This window comes from Rhincodon typus, chromosome 2, assembly GCF_021869965.1.
Source record: "Rhincodon typus isolate 14 chromosome 2, sRhiTyp1.1, whole genome shotgun sequence".
Lineage (NCBI taxonomy): Eukaryota > Metazoa > Chordata > Chondrichthyes > Orectolobiformes > Rhincodontidae > Rhincodon > Rhincodon typus.
This window is the reverse complement of record NC_063333.1, coordinates 118,461,036-118,482,107: the sequence shown is the minus strand read 5'-3', so window position 1 is coordinate 118,482,107 and position 21,072 is coordinate 118,461,036. Positions and strand designations below refer to the sequence as shown.

The following is a 21,072-nucleotide window of genomic DNA, read 5'->3' as shown; positions in this document are numbered from 1 at the left end:
TTGTTAATAGAACGCGGAAGTTCCTTTTGTATCACTTCCTTATATTCTTTTAAAATGTCCAAATGCCATGTGTGCGGACTAGGGGGTTATTATGAGATTAAAAGGAAGACTGTTGGCCTGTACTTTGTGATCATTCATAAAGTGAAGAGATGTCCTGATATAGGAGAAAGCTGCCCAGAAAGATCTAGTGCTCTTTGAGCCATACTTTCCAAGTACTTTCCCAGTGGTGATATAAATCTGGCACCAACGTGAGGAATGAATTAGTGAGCTACTCTGACCAACCTAGAAAAATAATCACATTTAATATCATTCACATCTAGTAAATAAATATGATTGTATTAAGATCAGTGCTAAAACAAACTATCTTAAAATAGTTAACAAATTTCTCCATAATGATTTAAAAATCTAACATTTCACATTTATAAGAAACTTTTTGGCCCAATTAGTTAATTTTTAACAATGTTAACAGTCCACTATTAAGAACCCACCTGTACCTCTTTGAGCGAATTGGAACTTCTTCAAAGTTTTTTGCAGACAGGCTAACAACTTAGATTTCAAGAAATTATGATAGAGGTTCCAGTTTGGAAGCCTCTGCATTGTACCCAATGGAAGAGTAAACACATTCTGACAGCAACATTTGCAGTGCACTTCCAAATTTACTGTCTAGCTCAGTGACCAGAACTGCAGCTTTTCTCATTCTTGTAATGTAAGCATTGTTGGTAAGGCCAACGTTGTTGTGAATCTGTAATTGGCCTTAAGAAAATGGTAGTGAGTCACTTTCAGAATAGATGCAGACCAGGTGGCACAGGTGCTTTCAGAGTGCTTATAGGGACAGAGTTCCTGGTGTTCTTTGCTATGCATTGGTGATGGATGGAGTAATTATTTTAAGTGGTGGATAAGGGAGCAATCACATCAACTGCGTTGTTTTGAATATTGTCAAGAGCTTAAGTACTGCATTCATGTAGTCATGTGGAGAGTAATCCATCACATTCCTGACTTGTAACTTGTAGATGGTGGACTGCATTGGGGAGTCAGGTAAATTACTTATTGCAAAACACGTAGCCCTTGTCACTACAGTATTTATATGGCTGGTTAATAATAACCCACCCCCAACACTGTTGATGGTGTAAACCTTGGCAAATGTAGTGCTTTTTGAATGTTATGATGGGATAATTCAATTCTCTGTTGGAGACTGTCTTGCCTGGCACTTAGATGGCATGAATTTTTCTTGCCAGTCATTAACCCAAGCTTGGGTGATATTCAGATCTTGCATGCAAACTTTTCTGCTTCAGTGTCCAAGAAGTTGTGAATGGTACTGAGCAATTGTAATCAATAAAGAACATCCTGACTTCTGATGTTGTTTTAGAAGGACCTTCTTTGAAGGAACTGAGAATCATTTGAGATCAGGGCACAACCCTGTAGTGGTGCTTTTTGTTTTTACCATTATGATATCTGTGCCTTAATTTGTTTCTCTCATTGTTTAATACCTGTCCTCTTTATCAACTTGCCTGGTAAATACTAATGAAAATTAATATCTACAAAACTTTGCCATTATTGTTTGTACTTTTTAATTGTCCTTGTCTCTCTTGTACCCTGTTCCCATTCCTGACTTTCCTTTGTGTGCATATCGATTATCTTAGATATTTTATTTTTCTTCATAATTTAGTTTGCCTTATCATTTGATTTTTGAATCATGGACTTTGTAATGACACAGAGCATAGTCGCTTATGTTTTTAAGCGATTTGGCCAGATGTAGCAATCGATGGTTAAACAAGTTTTCGCCAAAGGTGTTCCTCTCTCCCTTGGACTTAGGGGAGTGAGATTGTTGGTATAGCAATAAAAGCAATTGGGATGGGAAAAAATAATAGTTTTAATCAGGACAAGGGCATCAAAGATTCCAAAGAAGATATGGTTTTTGTTTTTTTAAAATTATTTATTCATGGGATATGGGTTTTACTGGCTAGGCCAGCATTTATTGCCTATTACTAAATGTCCTTGAGAATGTAATGGTGAGCTGTCATCTTGAACCACTGCAGTCCTTTTGGTGTAGGTACACTCTGACAATGCTGTTAGAGAGGGATTTTTAGAACTTTGCTATTCCTTCAGTGTCACTGGTTCAATGTACTTTCAAGTTGGATAGTGAGTGGCTTGAAGGGAATTTTCAAGTGGTAGTGTTCCCATGTATCTCCTGCCCTCAGAATCATACAGTACAGAAGAGACCCTTTAGCCCATTGAGTCTGTACTGCCCAAAATAAGACACTGCCTACGCTCAGCCCATAGCCTTGAATGTTATGACACTTCAAGTGCTCATCAAAGTACTTTTTGAAATTTGAGGTTACCTGCCTCAAAAGTTATCTCAGGTCGTCTATTGCAGACCCAGCTACCCTCTGGGTGAAAAAGTTTTTCCTCAAATCCCCTTTAAACCTCCTGCCTTTCATTTTACAAGGGTGCTCCCTTATTCTTGACCCTTTTCTCAATCTGCTGAAGAACTTCACAATCCATCTTCTCAAATTCTGTACTTGCATCCTCCTTCTCCAGGGTAAAGACAGACATGAAGGACCTGTTAACATTCAACCAGTGTTCTCCAGTTTCATAGATTTCCTTCTTGGTCCCTAGTGAGCCCTGTTGTTTTACTGGATATTCTCCTCCTCCTCCTGATATACTTGTGAAATATAGAGCCATATAGTATGGAAACAGACCGTTCGGTCTAACTCATCTGCAGTGACCAGACATCCCAATCTGACCTAGTCTCATGCCAGCATTTGGTGAATATCCTTTTAAACCCTTCTGATTTATTAACCATGCAAGTGTTTTTTAAATGTTGTAATTGTACCTGCCTCCACCACTTCCTCTGGCAGCTCATTTCATACACGCACCATCCTCAGCATGAAAAAGTTACCCCTCAGGTCCTTTTTTAAATCTTTCCCCCTCACTTCAAACCAATGTCCTCTAGTATTAGACTCCCCTACCCTGGGGAAAAGACCTTGACTGTTCACCCTATCCATACCCCTCGTGATTTTATAAACCTCTATAAGGTCACCTCTCAGTCTCTGATGCACCAGGGGCAAAAAAGACTCGCCTGTTCAGCCTCTCCCTATAGCTCAAACCCTCCAGTCCTGGCAACGTCCTTGTAAATCTTTTCTGCACCCTTTCAAGTTTAATAACATCCTATGGAAGGCCGACCACAATTGTCTGCAGTATACCTAAAGTGGCCTCACCAGTGTCCTGTGCAACAGCGACATGACATCCTAACTCCTATACTGTGTTCTGACCAATGAAGGCAAGCATGCCAAACGTCATCTTCACTACCCTGTCTACCTGCAGCTCCTGGGATTCTTCCTAATCTTGCTCGCTAATGTTTTTTATGCCCTCCTTTTTGCCCTCCTAATTTCTTTCTTGAGGCCCCCTTGCACATTCTGTACTCCCCTGTTGTTTACTCCCTTTATACTTGTTATATTTCCTCTTTTTTTTTTTTTCCTTTTTATTCAGTCCTGAATATTCCTAGGCATCCAGGGTTCTCTGGGCTTGTTGCTCCTTGTATTTCTAGATCATACTGGTCGTGGGTTTGGAAAATCATATTGGAGGAAACCTTAATGAATTTTTTTTTTTTTTTTTTTGCGAATGCTTCAGTTTTGTCTTTTGCATTGATGTGCTGGGCTCCCCCATCATTGAGGATGGAAATATTTGTGAAACTCCCTTCAGCATTATTGTCCACACAATTCACAATTGGGTGTGACAGGACTGCAACAGTTAGATCCATTTATTGTGGACTTGCCATTTGTGCTCTTTGACGTACAAGTAGTCCTGTGTTTTAGTTTCATCAGATTGACACCTCATTTTTTGTTTAGGAATGTGATGCTGCTCCTAACATGCCCTCCTGCACTAATCTTTGAACTGGGGTAATCCCCTCGATTGGTGATAGTGGTACAGTGGAAGATATGCCGGGAAATGAGGTTGCAGATTGTATTCAAGTATGATTCTGGTGCTGATGGTCTGCAGCACTTCATGGATACTCAGTCTTAAGTTGCTATATCTGTTTGAAATCTATTCCATTTAGCACAGTGGAGGGTATTCTCGCTGTGAAGGTGGGACTTGTCTTTGCAGGGACTGTGCGGTGGTTGCTCCTCCTAGTACTGTCATCGACAAATCCATCTGTGGTAGACAAATTGGTGAGGCTGAGGTCAAGTACATATTGCCCTCTTAGTTTTGTTCTGGCCTGCTTTAGATCCATTCCAGTAGCTATGTCCTTTAGAATTTGACCAGAGTCGTTCATGCTGCTGAGGCTGTTTTGGTTATGGACATAAAGAAATTTAGTGAATTAACAGCTTCTGAGATCTTGTGATAAATTAAAGACCAGAGGATGAATTTTTGGAAAGCAAGTGACTTGGAGTCTCCCCCACTCCGAGGATTGATGTAGAAAAAGGGCAGTATGAGGAGGTAGGGAAATATGGCTAGACCATGATGAAAGGAAATAATCAGGAATTACCTTAACAATGATGATATCAAAAGAGTTAGAATTCTGTGTGATGATATGATCGTAAGGTGGGCACCTATGGTTGTAGGACAGATTGCACAAAGGATGCGATTTAGATATAAAAGGAGTGCAGTAAACCTAAGTGAGAACAAGAAGGGCTGAGATGGAGGTTGCAATCACCAAGAATGAGAAGCCACTTAATGCAGAGGCAGGAGGAAAACACAAAAATCTGTCTACACCCCAACTTGCAGTTGGAAAATGAGCCACTCACCGCTGTCTATCACTAAACTAAGCCAATTATATACCCAAATACCACCTTGGTTATAATAACAAAAACAGAGAAATTGCTGTAAAAACTCAACAGGTCCGGAACTGAAGAACTGAATTGAATAAGGGTCATTGGACCCGAAACATTAACTGTTTTGTCTCCACACATGCTCCCAGACCTGCTGAATTCTCCAGCAAATTTTGTTTTTTTTTCTGATTTCCAGTTCTTTTGGATAGGTTAACTACCTTTTCTATTTGTTTCTATTTCCCAAAAAGACTATATGTGATATCATTAAGTTTTTTTTTATTTTAAACTATTTTTTTAATCAACCTGTTCAGAGATATTGTTACACACCCTTGGAGCAGGTGTAACTTGAGCCCGTGCCTTCAGTCCAGGGATAGTGACACTACCACTGCACCATAAGAGGGCCTCAAAAGACTAGTCAAGTGAAATGGTGAGAAGAGGGGAAGAGAACACAATGATATCTGTAACTGACTTTGTAAAGAAATTTCAACGATTACCTACTCCTGGATGGTTTAAAGTACTTTTTAAACATTTTTAAATTGACAGATTTTGATTGATTTGACTTTAAATAAAGAGATTTTGTGCATGTTAAAAACTTATTATGAAAGTATTGAATTTCGATCTCCTTGTATTTTTAGCGAGTGAGGGAGAAATCACCTATACCTGAAATTAGCCTTCAAGCAACAAAAAGGTATGGTATCTGTAAGCAGTTAGCATTGAATTACTTTCAGACAGAAGTTTTAAAATATTGCATCATAAAGTAATCAATTTTTTCTTTGCACTCATTTTTGTTGCAGTGATAGCTGTTCATATCAAGTAATTGGCTCTCGTGCAACCAATGGTCTTACATCTGGAGGAGCTGGAGGAAAAATGAAGAGAGATAAAGGACATTACTCATCTAGAAGCGCACAGGAGGTTAGATCAAATTGTCTTCTGATTCTTACAATTGCATATCGTTTCATAGGTTTGCAAGCATCAACAGTGAACCTTTATCCTCTTGAGCTTTCAGCTTATAAATTAAGTTACTCAATAGTATATTTCTTGCATTTTTTCCTTTATGAAGTATTTCATTGCATAAGCAATGTCAAGTTGATCTGTTATTCAGTGTGGTGGATTTTGCCATTTAACTGAGGCCTATGAATGGTACAGCTTTTATTTCTGCACTCAACATGTTCTATTGCAGTTTCTTTGGCAGCAATCTTCCATCTTATGAGACAGTAGTTTGCCCAGTGCTGACCAGCACTGTGTGTTAAGCATTCATGTGGCTCAGAAGTCCCAAGGCCCATTCTATTATATTAGTGTCTGTTGCATTTGCTTCAGGGGAATACTTTGGACTGAGAAGTTGCACAGTTTGCTGACTTCTACTTACCCTGAACCACCTTGGTCAGTTGAGCTTTAATGATTTTGCTCACATTTACAATGTCATCCTAAGCAGTCAGCTATCAATGTCTTCCAGTGAAATGTTTGCCATCTTAATTTCTCACTTGTAGGTGTACTTAAATGAAGATATGGCTGCCTTGGAGGTGGTGGCCAGTTCACCATAAAGGTCTTTAGTATACAGTCATCATCCATTTGATGAATGTGGCCAAACCATCACAGGAGTCTTTGGCTTAGCAATGTCTGTGGACTGACGGAAGTAGTATGTTCCAGGACTTCTGAACTGCGGACATTGTCCTGCCAAGAAACATTGAAGTTATGTCTGAGACAGTAAAGATGGAAACTGTTCAACTTTATCTCTTGCCTAACATAGGTTGTCTAGGTCTCTCTGTGGAAAAGTATGCTGAGGACCCAAGCTTGGTTTGGTTGTAGTTTGATGTTTTCAGTCAGGCCAGTATTGTTTCATTTTCTTATTCAGCTTGGGCAGAACAGCGGCAGCTTTTCTAAGGCATATTTCCCTCTGAGCATCAGGGGATTGAATGCTGGTGATTGTGGAGCCAAGATATCTGAAAATATTAACCAATTTCAGCATTACCTTACCAATATACATGGATGGTGGTATTGCAGTTTCCTGGACAATGACATTGTTGTCTTCATGGTATTCAAGCCAATCCTTTACAAGCTTCAGGAAATCAGATGATTTGCCACTAAAGGTCTTGCTCGATACGGGAAATTAATGTTATATCGTCAGTGCAGTGCAACTCTCTGAAGACTTGGTGCGCCTTTATCTTGGATGTCAGGCAAGAAGGCTGAACAGCTTTTGGTCGGTTGATGCACACTGCAGATGGCTTAGGACAACAGCAAATAGGATTGTGTCAAAGTGTTGATGCCAGAATGCAAACATATTTGCTTCCAGTGCAAATCTTGCCTGTCATTCTTGGTTGGAAAGAGAAGATTAGGCTGAGCAGCCAATTTTCTCTCTAGCTTAAACAGATCACCTTATTCACATGATCACATGTCTCGATGAGGTTGAAAATGGTGATGTGTTATGGTCTCCTTTGTACGTGGCCTATTTCTTGCAGCTGCCAGTCTTGATCGCACACTGGAGTTTTGGATAATTGTAATTAATGAGGATCTGCAGCCTGATCAGGGCAACACAGGCAACTTTTTTTTCCTCTTTGTGCTCAGATTGTTGTTACGCATTGCTGGTTGTCCTCCTTAGCTGATGAGTCGGGATACTTTGTTAAACACTACTTGGAGGAATAACTGAGGGTGCCAAAGGAGCAGAAAGTAACCTGGTTTGGGAATTCATTATCCCTTACCAGGAGTGGCTTAGTGTCACCACTACTGACTAAACTGTTCACGCCGTAAAGGACGTAACTGCTATACTGAGTCTATCGCAGGTGGTGAGGGAGTAAATGAGGGAAAGACTTGTTACACCTCAAGCACCCCAATCTGCCTTCCACAGATGCACCTGTCCGTGGCAGTATCAGTAGGAGTGACCTCTGCACTGGCAGCATGCTAAATGGGGATAGACTTCGAACGGATGCTCGGTTTGGGTTTTGCCAGGGCTGTAGAGCTTCTGACCTAACCATCTCCCCTTGAAATTTAATGGCATTACCATCAATGAATCCCGCACTATCAACATCTTGAGGTTATAAATGACCAGAAACTGTACTGGAGTAACCATCTGAGTACTGTGGCTAAAAGAGCAGGTCAGAGGCTGGCAATGATGCACTGAGTAACTCACCACTTGACTTCTCGAAACCATCTACAAAGTACAAGCCCAGAGTATGATGATGTGTTCCCCACTTACCTGGATGAGTTCAGCTCCAACAAAACTCAAGAAGCTTGACACCATCCATGACAAAGGATCCCAATTAATTGGCAGTTGAGAGGCTCTGAAGGAGGATGTGGTGATAAATTGAGTTTTGGTTGGATGATGTGTAGTTTACTTTTTGTCACAGTCATGTAGGATTTCATTCCTAACATTGAAAAACAGCTAAACACTAGCCTAAAACAGTCAAAATTGAAGATTTGTAAAATCTTTCAATTGGCAGCAGTGCATTCTTGTCATTGAATTAGCTTGTAAAATGTAAACCCTTTGTCAATTTACGTGGCACATTCAATGCATTGTACATGACATTGCAAACAGGCTTGAGTTGCATGCTTGTGTGCCATTATTGTGGAAGTGATACAGTCTGTTAGTTCATTGTCAAATGGCATTTGTTTTTGTATATGAGTAATAAAGTTGTAAATATTGTGCTCTCTACAGGTAAAGGCCCTAGCCCCAGAACTGCCTGAAGTATCTTTACCAGTTAAAAATACAAAATTGCCTACCTTCAACTTTGGCTCCCCTTCCACAACTCTATCACCTGTAATATCTACTGTAACACAATCTTTTCCTGACAAGGTATTGTTCTCTTGCATGTTGTTGTATTGTTTTCAAATGGTATATGTTCATTTCCGAGGATATAGATTGCATCCAGCTTGTGCCAGTGCATCTGTACTGTGTCCTGGGGATTCCTGGTAATAGCATTGTGATGCAATTGCACAATGAAGTATTCCCTTTGCAATAGTGCAGGTTTAAACTTGAGTGTATAATCTTGTCTCGTAATCTGTATCAAACAGGTGTACGTTTGTACCATTTTGAAGTTGAGATTCGAGTTCTCTCAATAGGAAAACCTTTGGCTTTTTTTTTGACTATATCATTTGCCAGTTTCCCTCCCTCTCGTGCTTCTCAGGAAAGTGAACATAAAAGTTAAGATTTCGTTTGTTTTAACAGACTTCCAAGGACACCTGTTAAATTTGTGTGCAAATAAGCATGTTGTCTAAATATCCATCCTTTGGATGGTAGGAGCAGTTTTGTGGCTTTTTACAGCAATTTCACAAACAGATTCAGATCAATTGTCTGTTTGCTTAGGCCAAAGTAAGAAACAGTTAAGTAATGGTGATGGAAAATAAGCAGTTCTGTAATCCATGTATGCACGTCATAATGATAATCCCACTTTGTTCATGTGCAGGTAGTGGTATCCAGTCCAAACAATGCTGCCTTTACCTTTTCCACACCAAATATAAAAGCAACTGAGGCAAATCTGCAACCTATTTCAGTGTCCGTAAGTGTTTTTAAGTCCTAATTTTTATGTTTTCATGTTTGAAGATATTTTCAAACCATCTGCCTAATTAATATATGCAAGTTGAGTAATTGCTTTGAAGCCATTTGTTTCAATCTCCAAGCTATTGAATGCGAAGTGGCAGCAGCAACCTGTATAATCCTGCTTCTGTAGTAGAATTGACTTCACTTTTTTGTTTTCGAACCTTTTCTCCACCAACATACAGACTGGATTTACATTTAGTGAGCCAATTGACAAATCAGTTCCATTTGTCTTTGTATCTGCCAGACCTTCCATTAATGCAGGTAAGCATACTTTTAGTCTGTAAATTAAAGTCAGCCAATGACAGCTTGACACTGACAACAGCTAAATTTTTTCTGCACCATTTATAGCAAAATGCATCTCATTGCCTTCTATTTCTACACCAATGAATGAGAGAAAAGGTGAAGAATGTGATGGACTATTGAAACCTGCTAAAACTCTGAAGCAAGGCAGTGTCTTAGACATTTTAAAAGGGCCTGGTGAGTAATTTTTACTAAGAGTAGGTAAAAAGAAACATGTTTCCATACCCTGCAAAGTAGTATTTGTTTTCTGGGTTTCACTTAGAGCAAGAACATTTCATATGGTCTGGTGTCTGCTTTTATAGTCGTCAAATTTGCAGCTCATTCATAGAGTTCCTATAATTAATAATTTCATAACCTTAAGAGAAGGATCAGAGGCAAGGAAAAAAGGTTAAATGAAATTTTTTTTTCCCAACATTTTATTTGAGGCCAGAATTTTAAGTATGGTTGAGTACGTGAAAGGTTTTTGCAAGAAACAGCTTCTCCAGTCAGAGGTCCTTTCTCTCCTATATGTGCTGTTACAGGCTTACTGGTGAACCTGTCAGCAGCAATTGTGGGAGAGAACCAATCTGTAATTGGAGGAGTCTCAAGAAGTCTGAGGTCTGGAGCCAGGCTGGGTCTGGGAAAAGAAGGCTTTCAGGAAGATTCTGTCTTGGGAGGAGAGAAAGGAATTGAGAATTGCACCACGGGGAGAAGGCAATGAGAGTCAATTGGCAGAAATGAACTGCAAGTTGGGCTGAGAGAGTAGATTGTGGGAGTGGACATTTGGTCGCTCCCGCTAATTCTTTTCCATTTCAATTTCAAAAAAGTAATTGGCTTTTTATAAAATGTGCTTAAGTCTCTCCAGAAAAGAAAATGGCTACTTTCATTTCAATGTCTGCTGGTAGGGTAATGTAGCTGGTGCGAACATTTAGAGCACAAAGCCCGATGGGTTATTTTCTTGAAGTTAAAGGGGACAGAGTATGAGGGACGGAGGGCGTGGTGAGGGGGAAAGGGACGCAAGTGTGTGGTGGTGGGAGAAGGGATGCGAGTGTGGATGGGGGGAGAAGGGGCGCAGGCAGGAGCAGGAAACCCCAACACACTTCCAATCCCCCATTTTCATGTGCGTTCCACTGAGGCCAGCTTTGAGTGTGTGCAATTGGAGGCCACCCAAGGTCAGTGTGAGTTAAACCTAACTCCTCAACTCGGCCCATTTGCTGCCACCTTCCCTCGTGATTATAAGTTGATACCGATTTTCTTTCTCTCTCGCTCTGCTTCTTAACCAACGTAAACAATTTTTCTCCGTTTCAGTTTAAATGGTTAATTTATTGCTGTTGGATTGTTTTTGAAGAAATTCATGTTTACTGAAATTTTCCCATTCCCTCTCCCCGAGAAGAGAAAATGAAAAGAGAAATGTTTAAAAGATACCCCAACCTCCCACCCCTAATCAGTGAAAATAGATTTGTGCCAATTTGGAGCATTGTTCATGAGCTGCCACAGAGAGAAACTCTGTTATCTCTTGGCAGCTGAGCTCTACAGTTTTTTTTTCAGAAATGCATCACACCAAAAGTACAATGTTGTACGGTGTCTTGTATTGACATACTACCATAGGGTGAGAAGGTTGAAGAGTCTAAAGGTGATTTCCCAAATATAGTTGTACTTGTGTGAATTATTATTTTGGCCACATGAGAAACATTGATTTCTAGTCTCTTTTTAAAAGGTACAAGTGGGTTTAATTATACTTTATGTACATTTTCTTATTGGGTTATATGTGTGAACTCAATTTGGGAAGCCTTGGAATAATTTGGCTATATTTCAAATATTGACAATATATACAAAATTTCATTGCTTAATCAAACAGATAGGCCTATCTGGACAACTGTTGAAGTGTTTTCATCCACCCTGTGTCTGAGTCTTGACAGAACTTCATTGTACTAGCAAGGATTCACAGTATTGTCTGTTCCTGTCACATGAACATTGGTCAGAAAATTGAGTGCACAAACTACTTAAACTTGTTTTTTTTTTACCTGTTCCAAGAGTTCACTTTGCCTTCTTCATCCACACAATGTGTTACCAAGTCCTTGGACATTACACCAGCTACTGTGAAGCCTTTACCACCAACTACTGAAAAAAATAGTTCCTCCATTGAGAGCTCAAGCACCTTAGGATTTGGAGATAAGTTCAAACCTGCTGAAGGTTCCTGGCAGTGTGGCTCCTGCTTTGTACAAAACAAAATCACAGACAGTAAATGTGTTGCTTGTCAGACTTCCAAAATTGTACTTCCCATGCAGACTGATAATGAGTCAGCCAACAGAGACAAACCTACATGTAAAGAGACTCCAGTGAGTTTTGCAGACAAATTTAGACCTGCATTGGGCACATGGAGCTGTGATATCTGTTTGGTTCAAAACAAATCAGAAGCTGTAAAGTGTGCAGCTTGTGATTCGCCAAAAGCTGGAACTGGAGTGAAATCTGCACTGACTTTGCCTGCGGTGATTGAAAGTACAAGGAACAGAGAGTCAAACCCTTCAAGCAGTAACTCTGTGGGTTTGGGATTGGCAGATCAGTTTAAGAAACCTGAAGGTGTGTGGGACTGTGCTGTGTGCCTCTTAGAAAATAAAGCTGAAGATAGCAAGTGTGTGGCTTGCCAGTCTGCTAAGCCAGGTAAGTGCTTTTTCCTTCACAAGATAGTCAGTGCTGCCAAGACGTCATTAATTTGCTATAATATGTCATAATTAATGTGCCTCATTGCATTTGGAGATAGACCTTGTCTTTGGAATCCTCCTGTCTGAGGTGCTGGTTATATAATTTCATGATTTTGCATAGTTATCATGGAATGGTATTATGCATTTTGATTAAGTGATGTGTGACTTGCACCCCTTCAATTAAGTGATGAATATTCCAACATACTCCTGACTTGATCATATGTAAAGGGAAGAGTGTTTAATGAGGAAATGTGGTACTTATTGTAAAGTACTCAGCATCTATAAAGCTCTTGTAACCATGTAGTTGATATCACTGGTGCATTTATGCTTCTCGTTATAGTGAATCCCTGCCCCAGATGTTGATGCTGAAAGACTGTGCTTTGTTGATTGGGAAGTACTTTAACTTTTAATTAGAAACAGAAATAGAAATTGCTGGTGAACCTCAGCAGGTTAGGCAGCATCTGTGGAGAGAAATCAGTTAACATTTCTGGTCCACTGACTGTTCCTCAACCTCTTGATTATTGCCGAGTGTGAATTTGACCAAGTACTGTTCAACCTTTATCTGGGTGTTGTTCATCTCCTGCTATTCAAAGAGATGTGGCCACAATAAAATAGTCAATGAACAAGCTCATGCCTGACTTTGATGGAGAAAAGTTTCGTAATTCGTAGCAGGATCCTGAAACTGTGGATCAATTCACCTCTAACCTCAACTGTATTTTCTTTGCCATAAAAACAAAAAAAAATTAGAAATACTTGGTCAGGCAGCACCTGTGGAGAATTAAAAGCCTTTGATCAGAACTAGTAAAAGTTTAAGCTGTAATAACTTTTAAGCCACTGAAAGTTGGGTGGGGAGGGTTGGAAGAAGACAAAAGTGAAGATCTTTGATAGCATGGAAGAAAAAAAGATTAACTGTCAAAAGGATTGGTGGTGCAGAAACAGTCTGTCAGGTTTGATCATTGTAGGATTTGCCTGTTGAAGTCCTTGATCTCATTGGCATACACTGAATGATATGGGCAGTGGTTATACTTGTATAGACCAAGTCATGAAACCACAAATGGATTACAGCTCTAAGGTTTGGAGATGAGCAATTCTGGTGGAAGCGACTGCATACTCTCTAACAGTTTAATGCTAAGTAGTGCCAGTCCCTGATTAGGAATGAGTCGACTGCTATATTTCTTGTTACTCTGCTTTGGGTTTGTACATTGGTAGTCAAGACCAAGTTTCATCCTTGTATAAAATGGAATTTAAGCTAGAGGGTAATTGGATGCACAGACATAAAACAGTTTGGGCAATCGCTCTACACCTGAAATATTAACACACTTTTTTCTTTAGAGAGCAAGCGTGTTTGTTAGTCGGTCTCCAAGATTCTTGTTGCCTGCCATTTTAGTTTTCTGCCTTATGCCAATTCTGGCCTTCCTGTGCATAACCACTGCAAGATTTCAATGAAGCTGAAGGCAAGTTTGAAAAACAGCACGACATCTTTTGTCTCTGCAATTCACAGCCTTCTGGACTGAATATTTCTTCTTTTATCCCTTGACTTTTCATTCTGATGGCTGCTATAACATAGATTGTGTGCCTCAGTACGATCTTTCTTTACAGTGCTCATTACCACACTGTTTGGCATGAAATACTTCAGTTGATTTCTCACGTCCACCCTATCACAGACTTGCCCTTTTGTTCTTGCATGGTTCTGAAGAAGACCCTCATTCGTCTGTGTCAACCAGGTATTCTAAGTGAACTAGTCCGATTTGCTTGTGTAAAACCTCCTTATCTACATACCTGTCCAAAAGTCTTTTACATGTTGTAATTGTACCCACCTCTACCACTACCTCTGGCAGCTCATTCCATACACACCACTTTGGAAAAAACTGTCCCTCAAGTCCCTTTTCAGGTGAGAAGGGAAATATTTAAACCTATGCCCTCTAGTTTTAGACTCTTCCACCCTGGGAAAAAGACTTTGGCTATTCACCTTATTTATGCCCCTAAGATTTTGTAAACCCCAGTAAGGTCACTATTCCGCCTCCTGTGCTCCAGGGAAAGAACTCCCAGCCTGTCCAACCTCTCCTTTATAATTCAAAGCTGGCAACATTGTAAATTTTTTCTCTGCCTTTTCTGGTTTAACATTATTCCTGTTGCAGGGTGACCAAAATTATATGCCCTTATGTTACAGCTGTATAAGATTTTGGTGTCTCAACTCCTGTACTCAATAATAAACCAGAAATTGCTGGGAAAAACTCAGCAGGTCTGGCAGCATCTGTGGAGAGAAATCGGAGTTAATGTTTTGGGTCCAGTGACCTGTCTGAAGGATGATTCCTGGACCCAAAACATTAACTCTGATTTCTCTCCACAAATGCTGTCAGACCTGCTGAGCTTCTCCCAGCAATTTTTGTTTCTGATTTCCAGCATCCACAGTTCTTTCGTTTTTTTCTTTTTCCCCCTGTACTCCATACTGTAATTGATGAAGGTAATCATGTCAAAAACCACCTTCACTCTCTCTGCCTGCAATGCCACTTTCAACAGACTATGTACCTGCACCCCAGGGCCCTACCATTAACTCTGCAAGTCCTGCCATAGTTTCTTACCAAAATGCAATAGCTTGCATTTATTTATATTAAACTTCATCTGCCATTCATTGGCCTAGCTGATCAATATCTCATAGTCTTAGATAATTGTCTGCACTGGCCACTATACCTCCAATTTAGTGTTGTTCACAAACTTACTTACCATGTCTCTTACAAATCATTTGGATGAGCACATATAAGTGAAGAACAACAGTGGACCCAGCACTGAGCCCTGCAGCACACTGCTGTTCACATGCCTCCTGTCTGAATAACAACTCTACCACCACCCTGTGTCTCCTACCATCAAGCCAATTTTGTATCTGATTGGCTAGTTCTCCCTGGATCCCATGTGATCTAACCTTACTATTCAGGTGACCACGTGGAGCCTTATCTAAGGTCTTTCTAAAGCCCATATAGACAGAAGAAAGCAGAGCATTTGATGCTATTTCTTAATAATCTCTTCAAACAATAGACTTAATCTTCAGTGTGTGAAGCATGATTTTCCCTGCACCAAAGCCATGCTGACTATCCGTAATGAGTCCTTGGATTTCCAATTGCATGTAAATCCTGTCTCTTTGAATCCCCTCCAACAACTTAGCCACCACTGGCGTTAGGCTCACTGGTGTGCAATTCCCTGGCTTTTCCTTGCAGCCCTCTTAAACAATGGCACTATAGTAGCCACCCCTTTCACTCGTGGCTGTTGATGATGCATGTGCATCATTGCAAGGGGCTCCCACAGTCTCTTCTCTAGCTTCCCATGATATTCTTGGATACATCTGATCACGTACAGGGATTTATCTACCTTTGTGTTTTAAGACCCCCAGTACTTGCTATTTTGTAATATGGGCTCTACTTGTGTTTGTGTGTTGGGTCTACTTGTTATCATTTGACCACTTGGAATTTTTTTGTGCTGGAAATACTCTGGTTCTGGTAGCATCTATGGAAAGGAATAGTGTTAACATCTATGGTTGATCATCTTTTCTCTCCATAGATGTTGTCTGACCTGGCTATTTACAGCATTATCTACTGGTTTTTAAATTTAAAAGGCACGTAACAGTGGAATTGCCTGTGGCGTTAATGGAATGAACAGCCAAGATTACCAACAGCCTTCAAAAATTATCCATGGACTGTTGAGCAGTTTTTTTTTGGTATATCTGATTGAAATAATTAATGGCATCATTATCCCTCTCTTTGCTCTGGCACTGCACTCTTAGTTAGGGTCATTATCCATGAGAATTTTGATCACCTCATCCATAAGGTGAACAACTCTTGGCCATTGTTTCATTTTCAAAACTCAAGTGATTGCTAATCGTGGATCAGCCATTTCAAAATGTATGCATATTGGCACAACACTAGAATATTTGGTGACACAGCTATTACTAATAAAGGTTGTTAACGTGTTCCTGCTAATTTGAAAGAATCATTGAAGAATGTGACTGTACAACAAAGTAAATATTTAATATGGATGAAACAATGCTTTTTCTAAAAACATATCACCCAGCAAATCAACATTTCACAGGAGGAGAGCACAGTGCCTGGATTCAAAGTTGCCAAAGATTACCTAGTTTTCTTTAATGTTGGGAATTTTGCAAGAATTTGTAAATTTAAGGCCTTGGTGGTGTACCGGTCTGAGGCACCATAGCAGTCAGTGCAGTCTTTCTCTTTAGCTCATTGGTTCTTTAACTGCATGGAGTCCTTGTTATAAGATTTGAGCATGTCAGCCTCATCCAATTCATCAAAGCGACTTGACTCTGCAAGGTCACGTTCAACTTTGGGGACAATGTCATGAAATTCTGCTTGAACACAGATATTTGGGCCCTGATCTCTATCACACACTGTTCAATGTGTCTTCATCCTATGAAGCAATGATATTGGCAATGCCCTTGATTTTGTAGCCATGCCAAATTCCTTTACTGATGGCACTAATGAATTGGTACAGTGGAGGAAGCAGCCCTTGAATATTGCTATTGCTCTCTGATCCATGATGTGTCAATGAAATTATTCGAAATGTCGGGAAAGCACCTTTGCAGGCAAATGGGATGAGTGTAGTTTGGTGATCGTGGGCTGAAGGGCGTGTTGCTACACTGTATGACTCTAATAATTGATTTCTTGAACTGACTACTTCAAGTTCTGTGCAGTACTTTTTGTTGTAGAAAACTATATGCATCACCATCACTGCAGAAGAACCAACTTAAATCTTCAAATTGTATTTAAATTCACATTCAGTCACACCACCTGTAATCCTCAATGTACCCTTGAACTGAAGTCGCAAGGGCCAATGCATGCAACAAATCAAGGCCTTTAATTTGTGCAAACCCGGAAGTATTTTTTAGGGCTCTTTAAACTGGTGATTGTGATCTTTAAGGGTGAAAGGGGACTTAAATAAAACAGCTTTAAAATGGAAGAAAAGCTAAACAGGTGTCTTTAAATACTAAGTACCTGTGTATGGGTTATTGCTGAGATGCTAGCAGTGAAACAAAGAAATGTAAACCGCAATAAAAACTGTTAATTCCTCCTTTTGCATTCTTTCTTTGAATGTGAGTAAGGCTCACATTTATATCAGTTAGACTGACTCTGCTCTGAAACAATGTTTAATGCAGGATAGGGATCACACAGACACACAGTCTTTCTCTAAAAGACAGTGGATTATTTTTTCCTGTGAAAAATCTGAGCTTTAGGATCACTTTTACTGATATTAGAAGTTTATTTTGCACTGAATTCAAAAGCATTAACTGCAAACATTACAGTGTGTAAATGATAGCTTAGTGATCTCCTAAACTTGCATAACGCATAATTAATTTTTGGTATTGAGGTGCGCAAGTTTTTTTTCATCTTATGAATTTTGCTCTTAGGTATTGTACCTGTTGTAGCCAACACCACTGCTTCAACACCGACAGAAGGAATTCTAGGATTTGGTGACAAATTCAAGAAGCCAACAGGGTCCTGGGATTGTGAAACATGTTTCGTTCAGAACTCATCAAACATAACAAGATGTGTTGCTTGTAAAACTGAGAAAACAGGCAGCAAGATTGAACCTAAAGGTATAAACTAAGATAATCAGTAAATTGAACCAAAGATGCTATCTGATATGTATGTGTCAGGAAGATGTTTTCTAACATCTGCAAGTTCTACAGATCAGGTCATTGTGGTTGCTGATTAACAGTGTATTTTCCAAAGAGAATTGCATTGAACAGACAGCAGAAACACACTATTCAACCCAATCAACCCATTTTAGGAATTGTGTTGGACACAAGCATACTACTGTCTTCTAACTATCCGTGTAATCCTGTATTCCCTTGTTTCATAGTTTTGCGTTTGCATTCCAGGTAAAAGTGATGCTTTTAGGTATAACTGTACCTTATTTGATTGAGTTGATGGATAATGTGAGCTTTATTGTATGATTTTCAGCATTCTTGTATGTGCGATAATGCTAATGGATATTGTGCACTCTGATTTATTGTGCCATTTGTAGAACAGAGTTCAGTCTATTTTGTTAAATATTGTACTCCAGATGAAAATGAAGGTGCATTTTAATTCCTTAAGATTTAAAGCAGAGGACTAAATTAAAATTTTTGTTGATCTAGGCGTGACTTCAATCTAACCATGGCAAACTGGGCCCTTCAATGACTTGAATTTTTAAAAATTGTTCATGGATTGTGGGTGTTGTCAACCAGGCTAACAATTATTATCCGTTGTTACTTTCTTTTGGCCTCAATACACTAACGGGAGTTCACAATAAACTGAATCTGTCCAGTAGGCATCAGTTGTTAAAATCAAATATTTGAAGATTTGAGTTGAAGAACTAAAATTTGATGGCTTACTTTCATTGCTTTATTGAATGAATGTCCTGTTAATTCTAAATCAACTTTTCAATTATTCTTATGAACTAAAAATTAAAGACATGAGTAGAATTGAAGACAGTGCTAAAAAGCTGGAGTTCCTCTGGACACAGTGAGAAAATATAGTAGTAAAACAGATTGAAAGGAATGGTAATGTTTACAGTCTGTCATTAGATTAATGTAAAGATGGTGTTCCAGGATTTTAATGTCGGTGTCCCTACAGCACATGAGCTGTGGCAGTTCAAACAGGCTGCTCGCCACCACCAACGTTAGTAAGGGTATATAATAAATGCTGGCCCAGCCAGTGATACCCATGTTCCCTCAATGAATTTTTAAAATTCTGAATAAAATCCGAAAGAACTGCGGATGCTGTAAATAAGGAACAAAAGCAGAAGTCGCTGGAAAAGCCCTGCAGGTCTGGCGGCATCTGTGAAGAAAAAAATCAGAGTTGAAGGGTCACCGGACCTGAAACGTTAACTCTTGATTTTTTTTCTTCACAGATGCTGCCAGACCTGCTGGGCTTTTCCAGCAACTTTTGCTTTTGTTCTTTAAAAATTCTGAAATGTGAGGATTACATACCTTTTAAACCTAAGTGTATATTTACAGATGCTTACTGAGTAGTTTCTTTCCTGTGTTTCCAGTTTATTATTGGAATAAAAATGCTCACTTTAATTTAATGGAGGAATGCTGCTGAAAACCAGAGTTCAGATTACATCCAGCTCACTAGTATCTGCGTAATGTTTACTCAAAATAAAAGGGCAGAGATTTAGGCCAGATACTTTTTTTTTAAAAGAATAAATTTTAGAAGTTGGTGACTTCATTACTGATATTACAGAACTAATGTATCTTGTACTGAAAGAATATCTGATCATTGTTTATATTACAGTATCAGGTAGTGTAAATTTAATTATCATGTTCTTTTTCTCTTAAGGGCTCAGCTCTTCTGTATTATCGACTGTTGCTTCTCCATTCAGCATTGGAATCCAGCCCTCAACAGTAGACTCTTCGCAAAGTAAAGATGGTGCTACTGGTTTTAAATTTGGAAATCAGGGTGGTTTTAAATTTGGAACGTCAGATTCTGCTTCCTCAACCAGTGCCTTTGGAGGACTTAAATTTGAAGTTGCAGGGGGTTTCAAATTTGGACTTACTTCAACAGAAAAAATTTCAGAGGAAAACAAGAAGGATAATTCTAAAGGTACTAGTGGTGGATTTAAATTCGAGGTAGCTGCCTTTGGTAACAATCCAACTTCAACTAAGTTTGCCTCTGATACAAGTCAACAAAGTAAGAAAAGTGACGTGGCACCTGGGGGTTTTAAATTTGATACGAGTGGAACATTTAAACCTGAGGATAAGGGCACTGCGAGTGGCTTTAAATTCGGCACAGAGGAGAAAAAAGAAACTTCGGTAGTGCAGTTTCAGCTGGACAAAGCAGAAGAAAGAAAAGATGGTGCAAATGTAAATGCAGTTCTGCTTGAAAAAGCAGTAGATCAGGAGCCTGTGGCAGCAAAAGCTTTTGTGTTTGGCAAACCAGATGAGAAACAGAACTCTTTGTGCTCTACACCAATTGCATTTGGTAAAAGGAAAGATGTTGAACCGCAACCACAGTCTGAACTTACTTTTAAAAAGCCAGAGCAAACCAAAGAATCAGCATCTTTGTCTGACACTTCAAAAGCAGAACCTAAGACTGGGTTTACTTTCAACTTAGTTAAACCCGTTGAAAAACCAGAGGCAACAGAAACTGCACAGCAAGGATTTGTGTTTGGGGCTACAGTAAATACTTCAGGTAAGGAATGACAAATTAAAGGGGGAAAAAAAAGGAAGGGTTGAATTTGTACACCACGACGTGCTTTACACATTGTGAAGTGCATTTGAAATGTATATGTTAAAAATTGGGGAACGTGGGAGCTATCTTGTGCTCAAAATGTTGCAAAAAGTGACAATGACCACCTAATCCATTGCTGATTAGTTGAGGCACAAATATTGGACAGAACAAGGAGCAGAGTTTCCCTACTCTTAGAAATGGTGCTGTGGAATCTTCTAGACGCACCTGAGAGGGTAGTGTGAGATTTTGGTTAAGTGTCTGTTTTGCAAACAACCCATCCCACAGTGTAGCATTCCCTTGGTGCTTGCATGCTGTAGTCTCAGCATAGGATAAGTGCTCAGGTCTCTAGAGTGAATCCTAAACCCACTATCTTCTGAATTGAGCAGAAGTGTTACCATTGAACTAGCATGCATTTTCTGTTATGCCTTCAGTAGAGATGCAAATCATGATTTACCTTCTTCATGACTTCAGAAACATAGAAAATAAGAACAGGGGTATGCCATTCGGCCCTCCAAACCTGCTCTGCAATTCAGTGTGATCATGGCTGATCATCCAACTTAGTACAGTGT

The 21,072-nt window shown here is 39.5% G+C and overlaps 1 protein-coding gene across 3 annotated transcripts in view; it reads left to right on the top strand.

Moving 5' to 3' along the window:
- The window catches only part of nup153 (nucleoporin 153), a 65,368-nt gene that overhangs the window by 30,382 nt on the left and 13,914 nt on the right, over positions 1–21,072 (top strand). For all 3 annotated transcript variants that reach the window (XM_048611529.1, XM_020509949.2, XM_048611536.1), the window contains exons 10-18: positions 5,405–5,457; positions 5,564–5,681; positions 8,419–8,556; positions 9,167–9,259; positions 9,483–9,561; positions 9,649–9,777; positions 11,614–12,240; positions 17,695–17,883; positions 19,613–20,464. In XM_048611529.1, the coding sequence (XP_048467486.1) occupies positions 5,405–5,457; positions 5,564–5,681; positions 8,419–8,556; positions 9,167–9,259; positions 9,483–9,561; positions 9,649–9,777; positions 11,614–12,240; positions 17,695–17,883; positions 19,613–20,464 (2,278 nt within the window). The remainder of the gene's footprint in view (positions 1–5,404; positions 5,458–5,563; positions 5,682–8,418; positions 8,557–9,166; positions 9,260–9,482; positions 9,562–9,648; positions 9,778–11,613; positions 12,241–17,694; positions 17,884–19,612; positions 20,465–21,072) is intronic.